The 18633-nt window shown below is 43.0% G+C and overlaps 1 protein-coding gene across 3 annotated transcripts in view; it reads left to right on the top strand.

Moving 5' to 3' along the window:
* The window catches only part of LAMC2 (laminin subunit gamma 2), a 96311-nt gene that overhangs the window by 4918 nt on the left and 72760 nt on the right, over positions 1-18633 (top strand). For 2 of the 3 annotated variants that reach the window (XM_014586066.2, XM_027770087.1), the window contains exon 2: positions 4470-4680. In XM_014586066.2, coding sequence (XP_014441552.1) covers positions 4602-4680 — 79 coding nt within the window. In that variant the 5' untranslated portion in view covers positions 4470-4601. Of the gene's footprint in view, positions 1-4451; positions 4681-18633 lie in introns of those variants that run through there. The other variant, XM_006143881.3, reaches the window with a different exon arrangement.

Below are 18633 nucleotides of genomic sequence, written 5' to 3'. Positions count from 1 at the left end.
TCAGGGCTGGTCCCTGAGCTGTGTGTCCCGCTTTCCACAGACGCTGTTTCCAGTGCTGGCTGAGTTCACAGATTTGAAGTATCATATTACTTATATAAAATCAATTTTTTTAGATTTTTTTCTGTCCCTTATTATGTTGGTTTTATTGAGGTATAGTTTACATACAACAAACTGTATTTATTTTATGTGCACAATTTGATTATTTTGGTCATAATCATACCTCTGAATTTTTTTTTTCAATTTTTTTTTTTTTTTTGCCACTCACCAGAAAGAGACAGGGAAAATGAGAAAACATCCCCTTGGGTGACAAACACACTGTAAGCTCGTCTCCATTTTTCCATCCTGACAGGATTTCGGACACACATGCACACGTACCCCGTGTGTTTTTCAAGCTGCTGCGTCTGGGACTCAAACCACGCAGTTGGCCATGTGGGATCCAGCACCCTAACTACCATGCCACCAGCCAGCTCTTTTAGAATATTTCTTTCATCCCTTTGAATATCCACATGCACCAATGGTACTCAGTCCCTACCCCTGACAACCACTGATATGCTTTCTTGCCTTACAGTTTTATCTTTTCTAGAATTTCATATAAATGAAATCACATCAAATCTGCCCTTTCGTGTCTGGCTTCCTTTGCTTAGCTTGATGCTTCAGACTCACCCATGTGTGTTGTATTAGTAGACTACTCATTTTTACTGCTGAGTAGTATCAAGTTAACTTCTGTGAGGATTTGAGAAAAATGAAGATGTACTTGGGTCATACAGATAAGCACAGAGATTTTTGCAGCATTTTGAAAAGCGTATGTTAATTAAAAGTTAATCCTAAGAACATATCGAATATCTTACCTTCACATTTCCCCTGAAATATAGACTCCTAAACCATCTTCTTTAAAGTTTTAAATAAAATTTAAAACATTAGGAAACAAAATGTGCATGTAAAGGAAATTTCCATGTACATATATAGCAGAAATCCAAATTAATTAAGCACTTCTACATATAGGTTGATAATCTGAACATGAACCCAGATGAGGCCAAAAGTGCCAGAGAAATTTAAAATCATAATTAACTAATCAGTTAGTAGAAAAGTTAAAGCAAAAATCCCATCTTTCTCATATGGTGCCTGTTAGTAATTATAACAAGGAGAAACTGGTGCTTATTCAGTGATAACAATAATTACAGTAGCTACACCTGTGTAGACCGTATTACTTCTCTGGTTCTTTCTGAATACTAAGGCTACACCTGTGTATTACTTCTCTGGTTCTTTCTGAATACTAAATGGGTCATCAACTCATTTCATTTTTCTCAATAACCCTCCTAGGTAAGTTTTCTATTATTCCCATTCTATAGATGAAGAAACTAAGGCTGAGAGAATACTAAGTAGCCTCTCTCTATGAATAGTGAAGCCAGATTTAGCACTAGGAATCTGCTTCAGAGCTTTGACTTGTAATGACCAGAACATTCTTAATATCTGCACTGTACTAAGGGGAAATGCTCAGACTGCTAAGGCGTTGATATGATTCCCGAGCAAGGCTGGGAATGAAACCAGAGCAGAGGTCTCAGACCAGAGCCAGCCAGGGTATACAGATGTTGTGAAGAACCCCAGAATAAGGCAAAGCTGAGAGTCAGGAACTGAGAAACACTGGAGAGTGCCTGCTTAAAGGCATCTACATTTATGAGACCAGCAGATGGCAAAATGGTTACGTTGCTGGACTCCTACGTAGTTGACCGCGGTTCGAATCCAGACCTGGCAGTTTAAAACTCAATGCCAGGTGCATGTGTGCCCAAAATCCCAAGAGGAAAAAGGAGAAAAAGGGACTGTGGTATGGCTGTCCCCCCTGGAGGGGGTGGTGGTTTCTTGCTTTCTGTGTCTGTCTCTCTCTGTCTCTATGGCAAGCACACATGCCCTACAGCAAAAATCTCCCCTAAAATAAATAAAGGCATCTACATTTGAAGAAAAGGTTTAAAATCCTGGACTGTTTATGCAAAAAGAGGCTACTGGTTGGTCTCCCACCCAGGGGCCTGCTGCCTGCAACCTGGCTTTATCAGTGTGTGCTAAGTCTATCACCTGATGGGTGATAATGACTTTTGATACATAATCTTTGACTACGTCGACTTCATTCCATACTATAAATTTACCTCCCTGCTTTTTACAGTGATTTTAATGTGACCCATCCATGGAGCTAGATGGCCTGGTTTTGAGTCTCAGCTTCGCCGCTTAACTACCAGTGTGATGTGGATCATGTTACTTGACCTTCCCATGCCTGTGTTTTCTCATCTGTAAAACGGAGACGTTAATCATACACCTAATTTATGGGGCTGTTTGAAGATGAGAGGGTTAATATGAATAAAGGGGTTTAGAGAAGTGAGTGACAAGTTGTAGGTATCACATACGCACTTGCTATTATTATCATCACTGTCCCAAACGGGTGGTACATGAGAGTACGTGCCGCAACTTTTGAGATATAATAACCTATCATGGGCTGCACTAAAATGAAGTTTGCCTTCAAGACTTTATCCTGCAGGGTCCTAGTCCTTGTTCAGAACTGCAGGACACCGCACAGCACACTACACGGATGGGTGGGCATGCTAGGAGCATGAGACTCAGGGCCAAATCCCAGCTTCCACTAAGCACCCGCTCCTAGAAGGAAAAATTCTCAACACTAGTCTTTATCATCTACAACTTGAGTGCAACTGCACATTGTACATTTTCTTTTCTTTTTTTTTTCTGGAAGAGGTTTTTGCTATAGGGTGTGTGTGCTCGCAAGACAGAGAGACAGAGAGATAGAAAGCGAGAAATCACCCCCCAGGAGGGATGACCATAAGGTAATCCCTTCTCCTTCATTCTCTTCTTGGGATCTTGGGCACGCACGCACATGCGCCTGGCGTGAGTTTAAGCCACCGGGTCCAGAACTCGAACCGCGGTTGGCTACATGGGAATTCAGTGACATAGCTATTATGCTAACTCCTGGTCCCTGTAACTGTACATTTTGAGAGAGAAAAATCTTCATGTTCTTTGTTCAAATCCTAGGCAGAGTACAAGAGAATCAAACCTCGGATGAAAAATTGGAATTTTCTTTCTAGTCTTCATTTTTTATGGCTAGAGATTTTAGGGTAGGTGTCAGCCGGTTCGTAGGAGCCCGCCTTGCCCCTGCTGTTCTTCGGACCTTAGTTCTGAACCTGCAATCCATGCTCCACACCATCCCTTGCTGTCCCAGTCAGCCCACACAGGTCTCGATGACATGCATACACTGAAATCCTTACACCCTTCGACAAGTATGTACATCTTGTATGGTTGGTCAGATGTCTCTCTGAATTATTGCCACCAGCTTCCTCAGAGGATGGGACAATTTAGGATATACGAAGATTTATTGTTTTCTAGATATCACTCACTTCCCCTAGCATGGTGAACTTAGATGATGTGTGTGGTTGGTCTCTACAAACATCATCTAGCAGGCGTACAGAGAATGGCATGAGAAATATGCTCTAAGATGTAAAAGGAGTATGGAATCTGGATCCTTTTTCTTTCTTTCTTCCTTCCTTCCTTCGAGATAGGACGTGTGCTCTAGCCAGAGAGACAGAGAGAGACAAAGAGACAGAAAGTGAGAAATCACTCCCAAGGAGGGATGGCCACACCAGAGTCCCTTCTCCTTCATTCTTCTCTCAGGATCTTGGGCACACTCGCACTTGCACCCAGTGTGAGTTTTAAGCCGTCATGTCAGGACTCGAACCTCAGTCAACTACATGGGAGTCCAGCAACGTAAACATTACACCATCTGCTGGTCCCTGGATCCTCCTTCTTAACCATCAGCACATTTACTATGCACTGCCTGTGCACCTGAGACCGTTCTAGTTATTAGGGATACGGTGTCTTCATAGCGTGGTGGACTAGTCACCAAGCGACTTCAGGAGTCACCAGCCCAGGTGGTCAGGAAGTTACAGGGACTCAGGAGAGAAACCCTTGGTCCAGCATGGTGAGAGAAAGAATGAGGTCTTAGCAGAGTGGGTGGGCTAGGGGCAGGCTGCTGTATTTCAGAAAAAACTTGACCTTAGGCCCCAGGGTGGAGGGGACCTTGTGATCTTGGACTGATCTGTCTTTCTAGATGTCTTTGAGACCAGAGCTGATGCGGACAGCAGACATGTCTGACATTGCACTCTTGAGCCTGGGCCTTTCAGTTTAAAGAAAAGGAGGGCAGCATAGACCTCTGTAAATTCTGCTCTGGACCACCCGGGGAGAGAGGAGGGCAATGGGGATCCGGCACATTCCAGGGGAAGGCGAAGGCCAAGGCTCCTGGGCAGCAGCGGGGCGCCACACCCTGGGCCCGGGCCAGGTGTGCGCTCTCCTGGCAGGGAGGGGTGGTGCGTTTACAACGCGGTGTGAGCGGTGTGTGTTTGTCTGCCTCCCGAGGGCTGGGTCCTCCTTATTCACAGGTGAGTCACACCCTGAAACACAGGCTCTCTTCCTGTCAGGACTGAGTCAGGTAGAAGAGTCGATAAAACCACCTGATCAAGGGAAAGGAAGGCATTGCGGAGCACAGAGTGGAAACCAGCAGCCGCGAGGCGCCGGGCAGCGACCCTTGCAGCGCGGACGGCGGCCCAGCGATGCCTGCGCTCTGGCTGAGCTGCTGCCTCGGCCTCTCGCTCCTCCTGCCCGCAGCCCGGGCTACCTCCAGGAGGGAAGGTGAGTCGGCTTCCACCGGGAGACGCGTCTCAGCCCTGGCCTGAACTTGCCTTTCTCTGCAGAAACCTCCCAGGACTCCCTCTTTGGGAAGAACCTCTTTAGAGTCCCCTTCTCTTTCCTTACCTGGAGCACCGTCCCCCCAGCATGGGCTTAAAAAGAGCCTAACATTGCCTAAAGCTATCTGATTTTTAAAAATGTGAGACCAAAAGGTGGTATCAAATTTTACTTTAAAATGTTCCTTCTTGATTTTTTTTATCCCGTTTCAATCAGTAATGTGTGGGTATATACATTCTTTACTCGATGATTGTTTTTATTAAGAGATTTTGACAAAAAACAGTTTCTGTGACTGTGAACACCATCGAGAAAGAAAAGAAATTTCTCCAGTAATCCTTCTGTAATTCCTGCTTCATCTTTGAGATGGAAAATGAGCCTTAAGAATATTAGCAATACTCTGAACTTTTGCATCCTATACTTTTCGTAGCATTTTCACATACTAGTCACATAACACACATTTCTTAGGCATCTATGTTGCCTATCATTTGATCTTATCTAGGGCAGCCAGTGGCTGGCCTGCCCAGAAAGTCAAGTTCATGTAAACAATACTTTCTGAGAACCTAGCAACTGTTTATTGTATGCGTGTGTCAGCTATGACAACGCATAACGGGTGTTTTCCTCGTGCCCGAGTTCTCTCCATATTTGCCTGTGTAATTACCCTACATTTCATTTTCACTTTGCTTTCTGCACCGGGTGGCGTTTCAGTAATCACGTCTGTAAATCCAAGAGTTGTATTCACACACGTGCACGCATGAACATGAGGCAGTGCTCACGTGCACATGGAATTGTATCGGACATTCCATACATTCTTGTGCAGCTGGGACGATGGGGGCCTGGTCTGTTTTGAGTGGCATCAATAATTTTTGAGCATGTGTGTGAATGCCCTGATGCAGTCCTAAAAATACTATTGGAATTAGCTTCTAACCTATCATCCCTGAAACTGTTTTAGAAACCGGATATGACTGCCACACACACAAAAGAGTAACTGCCTGAAATAATAGATATGTCAGTTTGCTTGCCTGTAATAAACATTTCATTGTGTATGAATATACAAAAATATTATGTTGTATATCTGAAATACATACAACTTAAAAAGCAGTAAAAAAAAGTTTAAAACGGTCATGTAGGATAGTTTCCCTTACGGCTAGCATGTGTAAATCTTAAATATATGCAGTAAAAAAACTTTTTTAAAAGCATGTATGAAAATGATCACATAGGGTAGGTTCCCTTAGGACTATCATGCTGTGTATATTAAATATATTCAGTAAAAAAAAATTTAAACATGTATGAAAATAGTCTATATACAGGGTAAGTTCTCTTGGGGTAGGTTCTGTTAGGGCCCTCATAGGTTCTAAGATGATGGAAAATATCCTAAATGTAAGAACAGTCTATTAGAATGAAAAGAGATTGCTTATGTATGAACCACTTGGAATCCCTTGATTTCAAAAACATGAGAAGGAATGGGACCCGCAGGTAGTGTGGTGGTTAAGGCATTGGATTCTCACATAGCCAACACAGGTTAGTCCTGGACCTGGTGGTTTGCTTTCTCACTTTCCCTTTATTTCTCTCTCTGGTCACATTGAAAACAATAATAACAAATAGAATTAAATCAGAAGAAATTATTCAGGAAAAAAAAAAAGTCAGCCCCATTGCCTACTAGTTAAGGAGCCAGATGCCACATGGTAGACCACAGTTTGAACCCTGGCCCCAGCAGCTTGAGAAATATGCCAGGTGCATGTATGCGCATGCTCCAAGTCCTGACAGGATGGAGAACTGGAGAAGAGATTGCTTTGGCCATGTCCACTGGGGGAGAGAGGTACTTTATTTCTCTCTTTCTCTGTCTCTCTGTCTCTCTGCCTCTCTGGCAGGTGCATGAGCTCTTAGACAATTTTTAAAAATTGAGGAAGCAGAAGTGTATTTGCTCAGGGCTCTGCAGGCAGCTACTGGAGGGCAGGACTGGCCCTTGATGCAGTGGTTCTTTTTTTGACCACATTATAAAAGTAATAAGTGAACAAGATACATATTTTTTTACTTGATAGGTAATTATTGAAGCAATCTTCCCCTCGGCTATGTGAGCATGTAAGTACGACATAAAATAAATATGCAGGATGCTATCAGCTGCTTAATAAAATCAGACAAAGAGAATGGCAGAGCTAGGACTCTCACTTCTCCTAGATGACCCGGCTTCCAAGCATTCCATTGAGACCATGCGGTCAGAAGCAGAATCCAGGCTCATTTTCAGACCTTCCCCTTTCTTAGAGAAAGATACTGTGCTTTTCCTCGAAGAGCTTCGTTTGGGGTTCAATGAGGGTATGAAAAGTTTGGTTTCAAGGTAGAGCTTTTCTATCCACAGATGCTAGGAGATACTGGAGTTGGACTGGAAGTATGGCACCTGCCACCTCCCGAAGTGACCTGCATCTGAGGGTTTTGTGAGCTACAGATATGAGAAAAAAAAAAAAGTGATGTTTCTTGGTTGTTTCCCTGCAGGTATAATTATGGTGGTAGACATAATCAGCAAGATTTTCAGGTCTAGTCTCAGCTAAAGCACAGGCTTTAGAGTCCTCCTGGCCTGGCTTCAAATTTCGGCTCATTCATTTACTAGTTCCTTTCTAGTACCCTTTCGGGGTTTCCAACCACTAGGAATCTGCTTTTTGATCACTTAAATGGAGGCAAAAATACTGTGCAACCTTAGAGAGTTGTTGAAAAACAAAAAATTATTGTAAAATGCTTCAAAATTCCTAGAGCCACATTAAAAAAAAAAAAAAAAGTCTAATGTTAACAGTACAGGAATCATGAACTCGGATGCCCAGAGATGAGTAAGGAAGATGAAAGCTTCCCTTTGGGTGCTCATAGCTTGGTGGAGAGTGTGTGGAATGTAGCCCAGTGGGGTGGGTTGTAGATCACAGGGGGAGGGACGACTGGAGAAGGAGTGAGGGGAGATGGGGATGGGGCTGGAAATGGAACCACTGGTCTGGCTGTGAAGGGCCTCGTGTGCCCAGCAGTGCAGTTAGGATGATGCTCCTCAGGCAGAGAAGAGTTGGGACAGGTTCATAAGCAGGAGTGGGTATGATTGGATTCATATTCGAAAAAGATCACTCACTCACGGGCTGGGAGGATGGAGTGGAGCTAGGAGACCTTGTACCATCACCATAGTACAAAAGAGAGATGTGAGGGCTCTTGTTGCTGTGGGACAGATTACAGAGACATTTATAAGTGAGCTGTAAAGACGTGGGGATCTAGTGAGTGTGTGTATTAGAGAAAACTGTGAGCAATACAGAGCAGTTTGTGATGGACTCAGGGCTTCAGGTTAGTGTGACAGGTCAGACAGTGCTGCCGTTAAGGAAGTGAGGGCTGTAGAAAGAGGGTCAGTTTTTGTTTTTGTTTTTGTTTGTTTGTTTGTTTGTTTTAGAGGTTTTTGCCTTACAGTGTGTGGGCTCACCAGGAGAGAGAGAGACAGAGACAATGAGAGAGAAGTGAGAAATCACCCTTCAGGAATGATGGCCACGCTGGAATCCCTTCTCCTCCATTCTACCTCCAGGATCTTGGGCATGCACAAACATGCGCCCGGCATGAGTTTCAAGCCATCAGTTGGGTCTGGAACTGCAGTCAGCCATGTGAGAGTCCAACAATGTAACTGCTATGCCATCTGCCGGCCCCAGGAGGGTCAGATTTAAGAACAGTGAGCAGAGAGGAGGGAGCAAGGTCCGGTGGGGACCTCTTGAATCCGAGAAGGACATGGGAGTGTCCAGCAGTCCTAATGAGCCTCTGGAACTGTGCTGTTGACATCTGGAAGAAAAATGTGAAGTGTAAATTTGAGAAAGCATAGGTGGGAAGCAGAGCCTTGGGCAGCGATGAGATTACCTAGGATGTAGAGGTTAAAGAAGCTTCAACACTGAAAAGGACAAGGAGGAACAATGAAGGAGAAGAAGGAGGAGGACACTGAGGATAGAGAGAAATCGAGAAAGGAGAGTGCTGTGTTAGCTAAGGCAGAATTTCAACCACACAGGGTAACAGCATGTACGGGCACCCAGATGTATACAGCACAGAATGACTGTTGGAGTCAACCCCCAGACAAGTTTTGAAGCAATGGTTCTTCTGGAAAGGTGAATTCAGAATCCAAGACTATTATAGATCCCTAATTTGATTTCTTCCATGCCCTGATATTGGAACATAGGTGCTGTGGATAGTAGAAAGTATCCCTGGGAAGATTTATACTGCCTCATAGATTCTGTTATTTACGTTGTCCATATGTGGGCCAGCAGGTGGTATTGTGGTTAAGGTGCTGGACTCCCACATGGCCAAACCACAGTTTGAGTCTCAGACCTGGAGGCTTGTTTTCTCACTTTCCCTCTCTATCTCTCTGTCTGTGTCTCTCTCTGGTGAGTGCACATGCACTCATTATTATTTAAAAAATAATAATAATAAATCAAGTTAAAAAATCATTCTTTAAGTTGTTGAAGTTGTATAGCATCAAAGTGCAGGCTCTGGGGTGAGAACACCTGCATTCAAATCTTATCCCTGTCCTTTCTCACTGTGGCTTCTTCTCATGATACTGTTTCTGAATCTCTAAAATGAGGATACTGGATGGTTATGACTGTTCCACGAAGTGCATTGTGCACACTGTGCTGAAGCACACAGTAGGTGTGAAATACTGCTGCTCTCGTTACAACTGCTGCCCTGCTGGTCTTTTGCCTTCTGAGTTTTAAATGGTGACATTTTTGAAGAGGCTCCTGTTTTCTCTCCTTTTATCAGCCCAGGAAGTGTGGCAAGGGACCCTGCTATTCAGACCAAAATGAGCCCAAAGTTTTACCCAATGAAACAAACAGAGTTCCTGATGAGGACTGGACTTTCCTGATGAGCGAGTTGGACTTTCGAGATTGGATTTTGTATCATTCCTTCTCCTTGCCTTTGGTCCTCCATGGACCCCGTCACCTTCAGAGTCAGCAGCTCTGTTGGTCTTTAGAATGTGCCCAAATATAATATGAGACCACGTGAGATGAAATCTCATTTCCCCATGGGAAGATTTCCCCCATTCCTCAAAAAAGGACTTAGCCAACTTGGTTTTAAAAACATTTAACAATATAGATGCAGTATCCCAGTATCTTTTTATATTTAATTTAGTAAATTAGTTACATAGACATATTTAGTCACATAACAAACAGCATACTGACTTAGACATATTCATTTGCTCATTCGCTTTTCATGAAGCAATTATGTTCACTCTTTCCATTCATCTTCGACATTCACGTCTTGTTCTTTTGTTTGTTTAATTTGCCAGAGGGCATGTACACTTGCAAGTGAGAAGCAGAGAGTGAGAGAGAAAGCAAGTATTTCCCTATGGGGCATGGGCACCCTGCAATCCCTTCTCCTTCACCTCTCCTTTCAGGATTTTGGGTACACATGCACACATACCTGGTGTGTTTTCCAGGACTTGAATGCTCAGTCTTGTAGTATTCAACTGCCTTAACCACCAGTCACGTAGACTGGACTTCATGTGTCATTCTTAAAACCCCTTCAATGCAGTGTTTTCCACATTGACTAGGAGACTCGAGCTGCATCCTTCTTGAATCTGTTTTTTATATTGTCCCTGGAAAGCACATTGCTTTTAAAACAGTTAAAAGATGCAAACATTATCCTTAAGTGCACACTGTGGTGTTCATGGCATAATTGTCCTGAAAACCTTCTTTATGACAATTTTCAGCACTTATTGTTGTGAGAAAAGGCACAATTATGAGAATTTTATTAGGTAATTTGGCCACTTTCTTACTGATGAATGTCTCACATACTGATTGAGGTCATTTTGGCTTAATGTACCTACCTCAAACAATAGGTCATTTTCTTTCTTTTCTTTTCTTCCTTTCTTCTTTTCTTTTCTTTTCTTTTCTTTTCTTTTCTTTTCTTTGCTTCCTTCCTTCCTTCCTTCCTTCCTTCCTCCCTTCCTTCCTTCCTTCCTTTCTTCTTTCTTTCTTTCTTTCTTTCTTTCTTTCTTTTGTTTTAGGTTTTTGCCATAGAGTATATGTGTTTGTCAGAGAGAGAGACAGAGAGAGGGAAAGTTAAAAATCTCCTTCCTGGGGGGATGGCCATGCCACAGTCCCTTCTCCTCCATTCTCTTCTTGGAATTTTGGGCACGCACATACTCAGCATGATTTTCAAGCCTCCATGTCCAGGATTCAATTCATGGTTGGCCATGTAGGAGTCCAGCACCTTAATCAGCATACCAGTTGCTGGCCATAGTTCATTTTCTAAAATAATGTAATTAAGGAAGTGCCCTATAATATGTAAGTTTTATGAAAGGACTTAAATGTGATTCTTTTTTTTTTCCTGAGAAATCATTTTGGAAAAATAAAAACCTCCACCTTATATTCAAGCTTGTGCAGTAATTATAGGATTGGATTGGAGGGTGAGCAGAAAATTCCTGTGTAAGCTTCAATTCTGGGGTCCTGAACTGGGGGCAGCCATTAGTTTAGCTCCATTGGTCTGAGGAGCTGAGAAACTGTTATTTGTGATCAGCATTTATGGGAAAGTCAGGGCATGGGAGTAAGGTGTTCAGACAACCTTGGGAATATTTTTCCCATTTAAGTTCTTAGTGGCTCAGCCATATTGACGTTTTCCCCCCTGGAGAAATTTGTGAGGACAAGACTTGAGTCATCTTTTATTGGTCAGCATAGAAATAGGAGTTCATAGATTCTGGCATATTCCAAGTTAGTCAGAGATTAGACTATTGAATCATTACTGGGCTGTGTGTTAATACAATCCACAGGTAGATGATGTAATGTTTGGATTATATCCAAGGCTTAAGCTACACCTTTTCTCCATCTATGGTGACTGGGTGTCTGCGTACGGGCCTCACCTACCGACACGTGCTTCTTCATTTCTCAGTCAAGAAAGTAGAAAAGAGTGGTTCTCTCCAACATGGATCAACGCATGCACCGTCACCTCTTTGATACGTGTTCTGTTGAAGTTTAGCCAGAGGTACACATGTTCTGGACTTCTTTAGGGCTTTCAAACCATTTAGAGAATCCCAGCTGATCTTTTCCAGATTTTATTTTTATTTATTGTGGGACTTTAGCTCTCCACATTTAAAAAATGTCAACTGGCAGCCAAATCATTTTCCACAACTAACTTTAAAGTTGGACAAATTATCCAAGTGTTCAGCTGCCTTTATTTAAGTGGGTCATTTCTTAGAAAAACTTGCATGTGTTTTTCCACTTCTTTCTCTTATTACAGTGTCATACACTTAAGTGAGAGTAGAACTTAGGGATCGTCTTGTGTTCTGTATGTGAGGAAAATGACACCCGGGGAGGTAAAATGACCTGCTTAATTTCTCATGGTTGGTTATAGCAAAACTGGATTCTAGCCTGTGTGGTCCTTTTATAGAGAGAGAAGTTGAGACACAGAGGAGCTTAGTGACAGCCCCAGATGACAGTAGCTAGTTTGATGTTCTTTTTCCAAGATCACTTCCTGGGGTATCGCTGGTTTTTAGTAGGAATTTGCATTTAAATTAATAATCAGGCTTGATGGACTCTTCGGCTCTTACAAAACACCCCTGAGGTCTCTACCTGGGGTGCCTGTATTCTGTCTTGGTAGTCTCTGTTTGCACACATGAAGCAGTAGAGTGGCCTTTTCTTTAAAAGCATCATAAAGCAGCAGATTGGGACCAGCAGTTTAGTGTAATGGCTATGTCGCTGAACTCCCATGTAGTCGACCATGGTTTGAGTCCCGGACCCGGTGGCTTAAATTCACACCAGGCGTGTGTGCGTGTGTGCCCAAGATCCCAAGAGAAGAATGGAGGAGAAGGGATTGTGGCATGGCCATCCCCCTGGGGAGTGATTTCTTACTTTCTTTCTCTCTGTCTCTCTCTGTCTCTCTGGTGAGTGCACGCACCTTATAGCAAAAACCTCAATAAATAAATAAATAAATAAATAAATAAATAAATAAAGCAGTAGGTTGAAACCAAACACCGGCCTAGTTTGTGAGCATGGACAAGAGAGCAGATTCCAAATGTCGAATCCTTCTTCTTCTTTTTTTTTTTGTTTCATTCTCTTGTCAGATTATCATGCAGATTGGAATGGATCTTGTGGCTCAGTTTAAAACCTTAGAATAGCTGAGGGAAGGTGATAAAACCTTCTGTTTTACCAGTTGTTCTTCAAGGACTGCTGACATTTTGTATATATCTGTGCATATGTGTATCCAGAGGTTAGTTTCTTTCCCTGCTAGAGTCTATTGGTGTAGATTTTGGAGTCTTTCAGGAATGAGTCAGCCTCGTGGCCAGAATACTGACTGTTTCAGCTTTACACACACGAGTACTTATTGTCACATATTCCACATCTCTGTTCATTTTGCTCTTGGCAAATGGAAATGCCTAGTGTCTAAATACTGTTTCTCCTCTTAAATAGACTGGCCTACTTCAGGATATAGCAGGGAGTTCCACAGTGATCTGTAGCTGCCACTGTTGCCTCGCTTAGGCAGTCACACCATGGTATAGGAGGGATTTTCCCGTGCTGAGATCCGTGGGGTGAGCAGGGGTGCCGCAGATGACCTGGCAGGGGAGTGGTAGTGAAGAAGGGCATTTCTGTCCAACTGAGGTGTGAGATACATACTCTCTGCCTGGTGGGGTCTTTGTGCTCCAAGTCTTTCTTGAAATATTTGTTCCTTCTTTTCATAAAGATGGTTGGCTCCTAAAAGCCCATTTAATTCATTCTTCTGATTTCAAGTAATGGAGTATTTTTAAAAGTGCATTTATTTGTTTCTTCCATGAGCGTGTGTGAGAGGGAGACGGTACCCCTAACAGAGTCTTGGTGCCAAGATCTACCCCCAGCCTTCAGTCAGCCCTGGATCATGGTGAGCCTTTGCAGGATGTGCTGACGGAGATCTCCGTGTTTGAACTGAGAACCCCACAAGAGATTGCCTCGCAGAGCGTCTCATTTTACTACTGTGCCACCATCTGGTATTTGATTTCTTCTTTTTTTCTATTATTATTTTCTTTTTTTAAGTTTGCTATAGGGCATTGGACTCACCAGAAAGAAAGAGACAGAGAGAGAGAGAGAAAAAAAGTGAAAAAGTGAGCCACTGGGTCCAGAGCTCAAGCTACAGTTGGCCATGTAGTAATCCAGCACCTTAACCACCACACCTCCTGCTGGCTCCTGGTCCCAGTCGGCTCTTCTGTTTTGTTCTGTTTTGTTTTGTTTTAGAGATTTTCTTTGCTATAGAACATGTGCACTCACTAGAGAGACAGAGACAGACAGAGAGGAAGAAAGTGAGAAATCAGCCCCCAGGGGGTTGGCCAAGCCGCAGTCCCTTCTCCATTCTCCTCTTGGGCTTTTGAGCCCATGTGCACATGCACCCAGTGCGAGTTTCAAGCCTCCAGGTGTGGGACTCAAACTGCAGACAGCCATGTCCAAGAACAGAGCCTTAACCATTATACCACCTACTGACCCCCCAGTAGTTTTATTTATTTATTTTTTTGAGAGGTTTTTGCTATAGGGCATGTACTCTCCAGAAAGGCAGAGAGAGACAGAAAGCAAGAAATCACCCCCCCAGGGGGTATGGCCATGCCTCAATCCCTTCTCCCTCATTCCCCTTCCGGGATCTTGGGCACACACACATGTACCCGATGTGAGTTCAAGCCACCAGGTCCAGGACTCGAACCATGGTCAACTACATGGGAGTCCAGTGACAAAGCCATTACGCCAACTGCTGGTCCTGACCCCTCAGTAGTTTTAATTCCTCCTATTCAGGTGTGTGTGTGTTTGTTTGTTTTTTCCCAGAAAATGATTTTTAACAAAGACACTTATAAATGCAGTTCATACGTATTTTCCCAGCACTGTAAACACATATGAATTATCATGGTTCTTTTGTGAAAGCTGAGAACAGTGCATAATAAGCACACATTTACCTATGTGCTTGGTTTTGTTTTTTTTTTTAAGTTTATTTATTTTTTCCGAGGGAGAGAGAAAGAGACAGTCACCCTCAGCAGGGTCCTCAATGCCGTGATCTACCTCAGCCAGCCAGTACGGGGACATTAGCATGCCCAGAGTGCACAGGACAGCCCTGTGGGTCCAGTGTCACATGGCATCATGTTCTCTGTGGCACTGCTGTGGCCACCAGTGCAGGTCTGTGTGCAGAGAGGTGGTAACAACGACAAAACTCATGACTAATCCTATACACAGGCGTATCATTCATTATTATTAAGTCACTTTTTTTTAAGGAGCCAGCAAAACAAATGAAATGAATAAATGTTTAATGTATATTTTTATTACCTTCAGGAAGCATTCAAGTCCAAATCAGAATTTCCTTTTTAATTTTTCTTTATTCAGAGTCCTCACAAATGACATTCTTTCTTCTTTTTTGTTCTTTCTTTCTTTCTTTTTTTTTTTTTTGAGCGTTATTTTATTTATTTATTTATGTGTTTATTTGCTGTAGGATGCATGTGCTCGCAGACAGACAGAGATATAGAAAGTGAAAAATCACCTCCCAGGGGGAATATTCACACCACAATCCCTTCACCTCCATTGTCCTCTCGGGATTTTTGGTACACATGCACACGTGCCTGCTGTGGGTTTTAAGCTTCTGGGTCCAGGACTTGAACTGTGGTCGGCCATGTGAGAGTCCAGCAATGTAACCATTATACCGTCTGTTAGTCCGTCTGTCTTCTCTTTTTCTCCTTTGCTTCAGGTGTACTTCTAGCTGCCCTGGACCCTCTCATTTCTTTCATTTCAGCTGCTTCTGAAAGGGGCATCTGAAACCTTTTTCTAGGCCATGTAGAAATGATCAAAGAACCCTGGGCTCTTTGTATAACAGTCCAATGTCTTTTCTGTACTAGAACACTTTTCTTTATGAATGGTCCATGGAATTGCAGGCTGCTCTTTGTGATCAGAGGGTGCGAGGTTGCACACAAGTAGCTGAGTGTGTTTGTGTAGAATCCTGCCATGGGCCCTTACTGAGTCTCTAGACTGTGGGTGACACCAGCCATCTGTGGCAGAGCCTTTAAGGATGCCAGCTACATCTCTGTGTCATAACCTTCTCTTCCCTTTCACGTTTGAACTCACTCAGACCAAGCCCTCAGCTTCCACCTTTCCCCAGGACTCTCTAGTCAGACAGAATCGGTGTTCCCCATGTCCCTGTTCCCTGGGGCATTCTTTCCCTCTCCCGTGCGGCTGGGCCCTGGAGCCCAGTGGAGTCAGGGGAAGACACCACAGGTGTGGTCTAGCCAGGCTGAGTCACCCACAGTGCACACGCACATTCCCGGTCTCGGCTGTGACCTAATGTGCTGTGACCTCTGTGAACACAGATGTCTCCTTTTAAGCCGTAATCATGCAAAAGGGAAAAGTGGTGATCTGACTTCATGGACTCCTGATGACTCTGGGCTATTTAGAGTTGAAAAGATGTATCCATATTTGATCATCCAGAATTGCCCGTGATTCAGGCGCTGAGTTCTACTATTGCTCCCTTTGTTGCTTTGCAGCCTGACTCACACTTCTCAGACACTTCATTTTTTGTCTTTAATTGCCAGAGGGCAGGTACCTGAAAGACAGAGAGAGAGAGAGAAAGAGAGAAATCACCCTCCGAGGGCTCGTGATCACACTGCAACCCTTCTCCTACATTCCTCCATCCTGTCGGAATCTGGGGCATGCATACACATGTGCCTAGCATGTTTTTCCAGCTGCCCAGGGAACTGTAGCTGGCCATGTGGGATCCGGCTCACGATGCACTTTGCTTAAGCACCCTGCTTCAGGGCCAGCCCTGCTCCAACCTGTCAATGTCCTGAAAAGCGATTGGATCAGGCAGAGCACATCTGTGGTCCTGGCTGTATTGGTAAGATGTGGCTGTGAAAACTGTGACAGGCAAGATTCTCAGTGCCGGAAGTACCATTTCGTTTTTCTTATTCTAATCAGAACACATATTGTGACATTCCTTAAAAAGTTAAAACTGGAAGCAGACGTTCTCACATGAAGCCATAAAACTCGAGACCAGTTTAAATGATGAAATTTTATTTAAATGATCAGATTTTATTTTAAAGTATTCATCCTAGGTAACAAGTACCTTAAACCTTGGAAAGAGAAATCCCACGTTGAAAGTTTTCAAATTAAAAAATAAATTGTAAACATTTTCATCATCACGTGTAAGTAAAATACAGTACGAATATTCATCTTTTCATCTTCAGTATTTCATATTTGAAGACTTTGATTTTTACAAATAAGATCATAACTTCAAGTGATACCGAACTGATAAATGACAGAAGTATCTTCCTTTAGACTTCATAAGTAATGTGTGATCTGGATATTTGTAAAAATAATTTTCAAAACACATTAGGATAGATTGCTATGTAAAGGATATTTCACGTAACAGTTTTTGTACTGAAAAAGCAATTAGTCAGGTTTTCAAAAACTGAGTATACTAACTCAGCTTAAATTTGGTTCCCTGTCTTCAGTCTGGCTATTTAATGTTGGACATCTTATTGAAGGGCTCATTAGAGCTGACTTCACGGAGGTGACAGATGCTATCTTTCAATATAAAAGGGTCATCAGTTTACCTGAGACCAGTTCTTTGACTCAGAAGGGCACACTATCCAAGGTAAATTCAGATTTACTTTTTAGTGTAACCTCTTTGAACAGAACAGAAAAGGGGGTTAATTGAGATAGTTTGTTTTGGGACCAGCAGTTAGCATAATGGTTATGTCACTGAACTCCCATGTAGCTGACTGTGGTTCAAGTCCCGGACCTGGTGGCTTAAACCTACGCCGGGCGTATGTGCGTGTGTGCCCAAAATCCCAAGAGGAGAATGGAGGAGAAGGGATTACGGCATGGCCATCACCATGGAGGGTGATTTCTTGCTCTCTGTCTCTCTGTCTCTTTCTGTCTCTCTGGTGAGCACACATGCCCTATAGCAAAAACCTCTTCAATAAATAAATAAATGAGAAATAAATAAATAAATAAATCGTTTGTTTTAACTCACCAGGAAGATTTTGCTTTAGAAAGCAAGAAATCTAAGAAGAGGAAGTGAAGACATGAAGTGTAAGGGAAACGAGTAGGAGTGAGATGAAGATGTCCCCATGGGGAATGGTAGGTGAAATTAGACTAGAAAAATAGTTAGGATAAGACCATGGTTCTCCTTTTAGGCAATGTTAAGGAATTCCGGCATTTAACACAAAAGTAAAGGGAAGACATTGAAGAGTCTTAAGCAGAAAAGTATCCATACAGTTTGTATTTTGAAAAGATTTCTAACTGTTGACTGAAGAGAGGCAAGAGAAGGTGCTGAGGCTTCAGTCAGAAAGCTATGACAGGGAAGGGATACTCAGGGTTGGTCTAGAGTGGCCATGGTGGAGTTTGAGTTAGATGCCATGAGATATTTAGAGAGTTATGTCAATAAGATTCAGTGTTGCCTTGGGTATAGGCAGGGGAGAAAGGCAGATCACCTGTAAGGATGGCTTCCAGCTTTCTGACTTGAAGACATGACAATTCCAAGTTTGGATTTAAACATGTTTTGTGCAAAGTCCTTTTTTAAAAAAAAAAAAAGTATTTATTTATTATTAGTATTACTTTATTTGACCAGAGAGAGACAGAGAGAAAGTGAGAAAGCAAGCTACCAGGTCCAGGACTTGAGCCACGGTCAACCATGTGGGAGTCCAGCGCCTTAACCACCATGCTACCTGCTGGCCCTGCAAAGTGCTTTTGAGATGAACAGCTGGCAATGTACAGTGGATGGCTGGGCATGAGGTCCTGAAGTTGAGAATGAAATCGGGTAGGGAAGTATCCTGGGATATCAACATCAATTCAGAGTTATTAATTTTTACTTTATTTATGATGGAGCACATGCATGCAACATGGAAGTGAGAAAGATTAGCACCCTCCACAGGGCCTGGTCCACTTCGCTGGTCCTGCAGCCCATCAGATCCTGGGC

This window comes from Tupaia chinensis, unplaced genomic scaffold (genome assembly GCF_000334495.1).
Source record: "Tupaia chinensis unplaced genomic scaffold, TupChi_1.0 Scaffold000112_1, whole genome shotgun sequence".
Lineage (NCBI taxonomy): Eukaryota > Metazoa > Chordata > Mammalia > Scandentia > Tupaiidae > Tupaia > Tupaia belangeri.
Note: the sequence above shows the minus strand (reverse complement) of the source record. Positions and strands in the feature narration are given on the sequence as shown.